General features: G+C 39.7%; 1 protein-coding gene across 1 annotated transcript; it reads right to left on the bottom strand.

Annotated features, from left to right (window-relative positions):
• Positions 1-255: 255 nt before the first annotated feature.
• Positions 256-5,255, bottom strand: LOC103401888 (phosphatidylinositol 4-phosphate 5-kinase 1-like). Its single transcript, XM_029093985.2, has 8 exons — positions 3,307-5,255; positions 3,021-3,185; positions 2,681-2,846; positions 2,386-2,496; positions 2,090-2,283; positions 1,875-2,005; positions 1,691-1,784; positions 256-1,213 (listed from the first exon to the last, which is right to left on the bottom strand). Exons 1-8 carry the CDS (start codon positions 4,470-4,472, stop codon positions 904-906), a joined length of 2,337 nt encoding a protein of 778 aa, XP_028949818.2. The 5' UTR covers positions 4,473-5,255; the 3' UTR covers positions 256-903.
• Between the last annotated feature and the right edge of the window lie 4,514 nt (positions 5,256-9,769).

The raw sequence follows: 9,769 nt of genomic DNA, 5'->3' as shown, positions 1-9,769 counted from the left end.
GCAGTAATTGAGGATGGAACACAGAAACAGTGGTAAACAAGGAGAGTCAGAGGCAGCGCATCTTTCTCCCTTTGCTTTCTCTGCTTTTGATACCACGACTACACCTCCCCCCTTCCTTCCTTTCACTGCAAAAAGCAACCCCCCACTGACCCCATTTTAATCGACATTTGCACAAAAACCCCTCAAATTTCCTTTTCTTTTCTCTTAACCCAACAGATAAAAGATGAGAGAGAGAGAGAAAGAGATGGAGAGAGATTCCGTGGGCCTACTGAGTTGATTATTCAAACATTGTCTTCAAAATATCACATACAAATCCATCAAATCTGCATAATTGCATAGACCATCCCCATTTTTTCATAGTTTCTCTATAAACCCTCCTCTCCTCTGTACACTCTTTGTTATTCCAAGTCTCCCTCTCTCTACCCTTTGTTTTTTTTTTTTTTTTTTTTTTTGTGAATCTTCTGAGTGGGAAGAAAACCCACCCATATTTTGGTCCGTTCCCTAGACGACCTCCTATCTTTCAAATCTTCACATTCCTTGATTACCACAAAAAATTCACCTAAAACCGGAAAACAAAATAAAAAAGAATTAAAAATAAAAGGACATCAGAACCCAATGTACAAAAGCCAACCCAAATCCCCCGTCAACATCCCCAACACCTTTGGCTGTGTCTTCAAAATTATTCAGCCATAGGAGCGGCATTCACCCAACAACCACAAAGCTTCTGCCGTTTCCGCCGGCCGCGGTTGCCGTTGTAGTCCAGCCCCAAGTCTTTTTTACTCCATCCACCCACCACTGGAGCTGCTTGAGATTTCCTTGTCGTCGGACGAGGATCATATGTTGAATCTTCTTAATCCAATCCAACAGTATTGGTTTTGCACTCTGCGATTTTCCATTTTGAGACTACCTGTCTTCTATGAAAATTCTTCCGATGAAATCCCTGAACCTCTTTGAGTAAAGCTTCGGATCAACAGCTGAGATCGAAGATGGGTCAGCCTGCAATGATTTATATGCATGCTCTAACTTCTTGCTGATATCGTAGTCTTGTAAAATGTCGATGATCCCAAAGTAAAGGACTACATCGTAGATTTCACCGCTGCGTGAAGGGGTCAAATGGCTGAACCCACCAGGAGTGTACTGATCAAAATCACTCCTTCGAGCCATCCGCTCTGCCCTTGCAGGCATATTGGCTCCTAAACAGATCAATGGTTTCCTGATAGAGAATACACGTTTTCATATCAGTTTTAGAACATATAATTCATCCAGTAGCAGAAGTAAAATACATTTTCCTTTAAACTAAACTCATCCACTAATCCACCCACTATCCATATATCTATGTTATATGGTTTCCTACGCCTCTGACCATAAAAAAATTATTGGTGAAAATGCAAGGGTCTATCGATGTTAGTCGTATTATTTTTGCATTGGGAGAGCTCATGTGATATATGGGTAAAATAACAAATGACCTGAATTTGAAGAAATTACCAAGATCCCACATGTATCCAAACCACAAACCAACGCTACCCAATCATTTGATGACACTGAATTCAATGTCGGAATTATCCACCCACCCAATTCCATCATATAAAGATGACAAAGCTCAACCACAGTATCCTTTCTATAAATCTTTGTCAAACCAATAGAGTATATCTTAAGCTAGAAGAAAGCAAGATATGATTCGTAAAAATACCGGCCAGATAACACTCGATCCATGTCTTGTAGCTCAGCCTCGATAAATCGACACCCGCGCATAAACTTTTCATTTTGATACGAATCTTTTTGGCCTACAAGGGTCAGACACTCGATTTAGCATTCTCGTACACACAAAATTACTAATCTACAATAATATCACGAGGAAGATAAGTTAGAATTACCAGAGCGCAAATAAAATGGTGAAAGCCCCATTTTGTCATACGTAGTGCCATCGTAGAAATGAAGACCAACCAAAAGACTGTAATCCATGATTCTCTCGGCTTCCAAAAACTCGCAATCCAGATCAATTTGCCTGCCAATGTCTAACCTAATTAGTACAAGGCTAAGAGAAAACAATTCCAAAAAGGGGTGGGGAGGGGGAATTACTCAGACTTACTTCATAAGCTCGTGGTACCATTTTCCTTGGAGGCGAAACACAAAGTTAAGATCCAAGTCCTTGAGAGTTGTGATTTCATCAATTTCCCCCTCAGGCTTATCAGTTGTTCGACCATGGGAGGATCCTTTCAAGTCAAATCGTCTATGTATTCTGTACTCAGAGCAGAACAAATTGCCCATCACGATAAACCTCGTCTGTTTTCCAATCAAAGGACAACCAGTTAGAAAATATGTCCTATCATTGAACAAAGAGCTTGATTGTTCTAACCAATGCAAATTAGTCTCCCCAACATGTACCTTCTGGCCACCGACAGGTTTGACACAATGCACACCATAGAACTTTGTCACGAGAGAATTTTCATACCGAGACATATGTCTGTAATAACTCGAAAGCATCCTGATAAGCACCTGAAAACAAATAACTAGTCAGATCATTTCAGCAACGTCAACCGATGAAATGCCGAAATAAGAAAACATAGTACTTAGGAAACAAACAAGTCAGCAGAGCGCTAATTATGCCCCAGAAATGTCCAATTGTCTCCAATTAAGTATAAAATGAATACTAAAGAAGTCAAACAGGTGGGCAACTAACCTTGACTTCCGATTTCTTGACTGTTTTAATCATAAATCTATCGTCCTGAGTCAGGTAAAAAAAGCTTCCACTCTTCCCTGGAGAAGAAAGCTCCCTAAGCGCATCATTTCCGCAAATAGCCAGCATATAATCGGCAGGATCAACTTGGAATAGCTCCCTCAAACGTCTGAAATACCAATTCGAGTTTTTACTTTTTAATAACAAACCTCGTAAGAATGTAGTTCGAATCGCTCAATGCTTGTTACCAAACTTCTAGTTATAGTATTCAATTGATAAAATATGGTAATCCAACAAGTAATCAACCAAAATATAGAGCTACAGGCTGAAAAGCATAACATACCTGAAGACCATAGGACAATAGTCCTTCCATCGGAACTCAAACGACTGATGGGGCGGCGTTTTGTTTGATCCTTCGGGGGGAAACCTGGTCCAGAACTTCTCCTTCGGATCGAAATCACTGGGCTTAAGGTCCCGGACTATCGAAGCATGCTTCCCAATTGAGTACCTAAGCACCAAACACATCAAATATCAAACACCAAACTCCAAAAAATCAAACCCACAATCTAGAAATCACTCCAAAACTAGTAAATTAGCAAAAACTAAGAATCGAAAACTGGAAAAAGTACCTAATGCCCAGTTGAAGATTGAGCATCAAATCGTAATTCTTATGCCCTTTTGAAATAGTTTGGCCGGCCTTCTTGGGTTCGCCGGAGAAACAACAAGGACTTCGCCGGAACTTCCCGAACCCATCTCGATCGAAAGTGGTGCCGTTTCGATAGAACATCGATGCCTCCACATTATCGATGATATCACAAGTGATATCCCCAGCTTCCCCATCCGACTCCCAGATGCAAATCCTGGGGAAAGTCCTCTCCGCCAAGCTCCCTCTCGCCCCATCAACCGACGAAACACTGCGTTTTCGCATCGTAATGGTCGGATTCTCCGACCCGAAATCCCCAATGTCGGTCAGTCTCTGCTCTTTTCCGCCGTTAGCCGGATAGAACGTCCCGTTAAGCTGATGAACCTTCAAGTCCTTGTTCCATGTCCCAACATAGCAACTGCCGTCAGGCCAGGTGAATATTCCGTTACCTTTGGGAACGCCGTTTTCCCACTGCCCGTCGTATTTGTTCCCGTTGGCCCAAATCAAAACGCCCCGACCCGAAATGACGCCGTTTCGCCACTCGCCAACATACTCATTGCCGTTCTCCCAAACGTACCGGCCTTGTCCCTCCTGGACGTTTCGCTTCCACGTACCCTCGTAGAAATCGCCGTTCGCGTACCGCTTTTCCCCGAACCCGTGTTTCCGATCCGACGACCAGGAGCCCCGATACGTGTCCCCGTCGGATCCGGTGAACGTCCCGCGCCCCTCCATCCGACCCGACTTAAACTCACCCTCGTACGTCGCGCCCGACGGCCACGAGAACCTGCCTTTCCCTGACGCCTTGCCACGCCGCCACTCCCCTTCGTACATGCACCCGTCGGCCCAGAGGTATCTGCCGGATCCGTGCGGGTGCGACCCGGAGAAGCTCCCGATGTAGAGATCTCCGTTCGGCAGGTACCTCTCGACGCTCGACGACGTCGTGAAGGGGAAAGTCGCGATGGTCGTGGTCGTCGTCGGCGTCACTCGCCGCGTCGTCGCCTGAGATCGGCTCCGGCCGACTGAAGCCACTGCCGCCGGTGCCAACACCAAGTGCGTCGACAGCTCTCTCTCCCCTTTCTCCTCCTCCGACCTCTTCTTCTTGGGGTGGGAAACGACGTCGCTCGGCGATTCACACAGCAGTTCTTCGCGCATTTTTGCCGCACATATATACACAGCCACAACCCACAAAAACGCAAACAGTGACAGCACTGTCACAGCAAAGCGGACAGCTCTGAACTCTCACCTCTCGCTCCTGGGTCAGTCCGGCAACATTGGGGTTGCTGAACTCGCCGGAAAACGAAATCCGGTGGGCGTTTGCGGCCGAGCAATGGGTGGTGTTTGCTCTTTTTGTTGGTTTTTTGGAATTTGGGTTTCTCTTTTGTCTTCTCTTTCTCTCTTTTGAGCGCTTTGTGTTTTGGGAAAATAGGTGGGAATGGGAATCCTACAAACCAACACAAGGCGCAGCAGAGAAAAGGATAGAGAGAGAAACTCAGAGGAGAGAGAGAGAGTAAAGACGATGAGAGAGAAAACCCCAATATAAATACAAAACCCAAAAATTAATAAATTAATAAATTTTAAAAATAAATAAAAAATAAAAAATAAAAAAAGGTAAAGGAAGAAGGAAGAAGGAGGAGGGACGGAGAATTGATGAGCCGGCTTTTGCCTAGGGAACGTTGCTGCTGCCAACGAAATACTACCCCCACTCCCATGCCGCCGCGTCAGCTTTCCTGTTCCATTTTTTTAGTTGACGAATTTGCCCCCGTACTATTCCTTTCGCATTCCTCCGTCGTCTCGTCGTGACGTGACGGAATCGCCTGGGAATATGAAGATTCACGAGGCTGTAAGCCTTGCCGATAGGGGCAATGTACAGTTACGCAATTTCGATAACCCTCGTTTACCCTTTTCTTTTCCTTGGATTGGGATTTTTTGAATGACGAATCTGCCAGTGTGGATTTCGCTTTATTACAGGGTTTGCCTGTTTGGTGGGGACCACTCTCCTGAATTATGTGACATGTCCTTTGTTTTGACGACCCTATTTATACCTCACGAGATTATACCACCGAACGTGTGTGTGCGCCATTGTCAAATGCCTAAAAATGAGTGAATTTTGGATGTGATTGTCCTTATAGTTAGCCAATTTATACATAAGTATGTATGTGTATTTTTGTATAGTGTTTTTGTATACAAGAGATACTATAGAAGAAGAATTGATTTCAAAAACTCGCAGGCCAGAAAGCCTTAATCAATAAAATCACCAACACTTTTAAGTGGGACTGTCAAGCAGCTACGTAGTGTTATTAACCCATGTACTTATTGTTGATGTGACATTCTGAAACACTAATACAAGGTCATGTATTAATGGCTCAAGACGTTTTAGTGGAAATAAACTCGTTTTTTTTTTAACTAAGTCCTTATAACTAGATATGTCAATGGATCGAATTTCGCCCTGGATCCGATCCGAATATGATGTAATTACTAGAGTATAAATCACGCCTTCCAATCCGATTACTGAATAAGACCCAAGTTCGATAATCCAATTATAAATGAATCTAGATATGGATCAAGGCTGATCTGATCCGACTTAATATATCATATTATTTATTTTTATTTACTTGTATCCTACTTTATTATTAAGGAAAACCAATAAAAATGACTTTAAAACTTTGAGTTTTAATGATAATGACAAAATAAAGGGTAAAGTGAATAGTATCATGATTGACTTTTTTGTGTAAAAATGTGATTTTTCGTTAAAGTGAACAGTATCAGAAACTTTTCGTTAAAGTTCCCTCATTATTATTCAATATGAAACTCTTAATTAAAAATAATAAAACAATGATGTTACTAGTGGTATTTTAAATTTTTTTTAGGTCTTAAATTAAATCTGACAAGTTTATGATCTGATCTAAAATTCGATGCTAATTAGATTTGGATCGACAAGTGAGATCCGATGCTTTGAATGGGTACCATATTCGTTAATCTGATTGTAAATGAATTCGCATACAGATCACAGCTGATTTGATACGAATCCGACCTGTTTACGGGTCTACTCCTATCCAAAGGTATATTAATTATAAACAAACTCGTGTATAATATTAGTGAAATTATAACATCATGAGACAATATGACAATCATGTTGAAAAATCTCTCCAAAACTACAAACTCATTGCCCTGGAATGTATTAATTGTCAACCCATATATCACATAACATGATTTGGAAAGAAAAATAAATTATATTACATTGCATGATAAATAACCATAACACTTCTAAAAATGTGTTACATACATATATCCATTGCTCTTTTTATGACAATAAATAAATTCTTTCTTTTTTCATATTTGTTTTACTTTATATTTTAAGTGGTTGGTCGATCGTGTTATTATTGTTGTCAGGAATTAGATGTTGTGCCCAATTTGGGCCTCATAAGAATTTCTAATTTTGTGGTATTTGATTAATAATTATAATTTTGTTGTTGTTGTGAGTAGAGGAATCGTATATATTGTAGGATTGAAATATCGCTTTCAAGAAAATAAGAATCGAAAACGATCTTTGATGATCATTTGATGAGAGACATGCGCAAATTAGTATATATGGTCTTATTTTGTGTTTTCTCAAATCCGCTTGGGTGGACGGAGAATCTTAATACCTTTTTTAGAAATTGTTCCATAATTTGGTGCAACTACTTAACTCTTTCTTATTACTTACATTTTACAAAGTTTTATTCTGTAATAAGAAATGATGACGGTTTGTCGTGCCATAGTGGAAATCAAACGCTTTTATAACCCTCTTCACCCAAGTTCGAAGCTTTCCCTTCCTTACACAAACAAGGCTCCAAGTAAGGAGATGCATGTTGGATCCAATTTACCATATTAGCACAATTTGTTGTGTATATCCAGCAAGCTCATGAGCTATCCTATTGAATATCTTCGATAAGATGATCATCAAGAGCCAAAGACTTTTTACCTATACATTCAAATCATTGACTAGTGACATCGGACTATGAATCCAATGAAACGAATATACCCAGTTAAGAACTAGGACTGTGCATGCGACCGCAAATACTAGCCGGCATGCCTCGAGGAAGTGGCCGTGCCATGGAAAAGGGTCATCGCCACTGTAACTTCTAAAGCGGCATCAACATTTCGTTTAACATTTCCAACAAGAGGAGGCAACCAATTATGTATCTTATGATATTCCTATTTACGCGTACTGATGATTTTTTTTTTCGTTTGAATTATATTATGTATCTTTGACATACTTTTGTGGGTTGGCTTTTTTCTTTTTATATGTGTTGATCCAAATTAATAATATATGGGTCTGCTAACAACCTTCATAAATCTTTTCTGATTGATTTGGGACACGATTTAAAGATTCTAATGTGTGTTGAAGATGAGCAAGTGCTTAAAAATGTAACAAACTCTCAAGTAGTTTAAGGTGCTTCAATCGATCAATTTTGACTCCATCTGTATTGTTTGAGTTTTTACATATTAGTGTCATATGTTATTCATTATAATTTATTATAATTTATAAGAAGTAGAAATCAAGCTTTGTGATAAGAAACCGAACTGACCAATTAATTTTGAGTAGCGATATTCATAAACTCATTTTTACCTCTCAAAATCTATTATAATCATGGCGTTTTGCTCATGCTCCTGGGTGATACGCATAAGAAAGGTTTGCTCTGAAACTCATGTGGTGATATGCGTGTCCTGTATAAATTATATTTTGTTGTTAATGAAAGCTCATTTGATCCAACAAAACAACCAAACTCCAACACACGCATACTAAAAAGAATATACTCAACCCAAACTCTATCAAAATGAAACCACACACGCATATAGTCCAATATCCTAATGAATAGCGTGATGGGTTTCCACTTATTTATTCCGGGCTGCTCAGTAGAACGGGCAATAAAATCATGATTAAATTGAAGAAATATTATTTTTGTCAATCTAATAAATATAAAAGCGAACTACCCAGTATTCTGAACTATTGATGACTTACCCCAATTTTTTTCCCTTTCAATTTTGAATGGTGCTATCCAAACACTTCATTTTACTTTTGATACATCTCTAAATTTTCGACAGTTAAATTGAATGAATTGAAAAAAATTAATAAAAAATATGTAAGAGTTAAAAACAGACGTGTAAATGTCCCCACCCTTAATTTTTTGGTAAAAGGGTTTGAATTAACATAGCTATAGCTCCTGGTCAAAAGTAACAAAAGAATGAATCCCCATGCATGATGTAAGTAAGTATGCAAACACCTTTGGAAATGGTGATGTGGTGGTGGTGCACAATCATTCATAAAAGGAAGCTATGGACCTCTCTATTTACCATCTCCTCTGGCCCACTTCCCGTGGCCCATTCCAAGGTATAACCCTACAAGTAAAGCAGAAGGTCTCCCCTGCGCGCGTACGGGTAACGCGCGTGACCCCACTTCAATCAATCTTGTCCTTTGATTTTTATCAGTTCAAATTTGCGGCTCTGATGAGTTTGGAAGTAATAAGTTGTTTCTAAATGGTCTATAGCGTATCACGCCAAAGCCTTTCCGTGACCTGTCGAGATGAGGAAAACCCAATTATCCATGATCTCAGACTCATCCGAACTATACTTGTTGTTCATTGGATGAATATTAAAAACTCATTGAGACATGTTATAGACACTCTGAAAAAAAATTATTTTTTATTTATTTTAGAGTGAATAAAAATTTTGTTTACTTTTAAGTCACTTTAACCTAAATATGGAGATTTAGTAAACTGATCGTGTTTGTTATGTTCATGTCTTTTTAATTTCATACCCGTTATGTTAACGTGTCGTATTATGTTAAGCATATTATTTTAACAAGTTCTTAATAGGTAACCTGATAGCGACCTGATTCGTTAATGGATCATGTTGTTTTGTGTCAATGGGTCATGCAAGCAATTCTCATGCCCAATGTCTAGACCTGGCAACGGGTTGTGTTCGTTTCGTTTTCGTGTCATATCTATTATCTTATAAGGTTCTTCACAAGTGATCCGATAACGACCAAACTCGTTAACGAGGTCTTAATGAGTGACCCGATAACAATCCAACTAGTTAATGGGATCTTAACGAGATCTTAATGAGTGATTCGATAACGATCCAACTAGTTAACCGATGGTCTTAACATGTGACTCAATAACGACCCAACTTGTTAACGAGTTGACTAGCAACAAGTTTTTGTGTTGTTACGCATCAAGTTAACAGATCGAGCAAAAATTTGACAAGGCTACCCATATGCTTGCATTTTGAAGCAGAAAAAGGGTTGAATTTTTAGGGGCCCATTAATATTTGAAAGAGACCACACTTAGCAAATCAGTGGATTTCCTCTTGTATGAGCGTTGTGTTCCACATCCTGCACTTGTTCAAGTAGTACACAAGGACTCCTCTTTCGTTATGTATAGACCCACATGTGTTCATATTAAAACACT

The sequence above is a fragment of the Malus domestica genome, chromosome 15, assembly GCF_042453785.1.
Source record: "Malus domestica chromosome 15, GDT2T_hap1".
In the NCBI taxonomy this organism is placed as follows: domain Eukaryota; kingdom Viridiplantae; phylum Streptophyta; class Magnoliopsida; order Rosales; family Rosaceae; genus Malus; species Malus domestica.
Note: the sequence above shows the minus strand (reverse complement) of the source record. Positions and strands in the feature narration are given on the sequence as shown.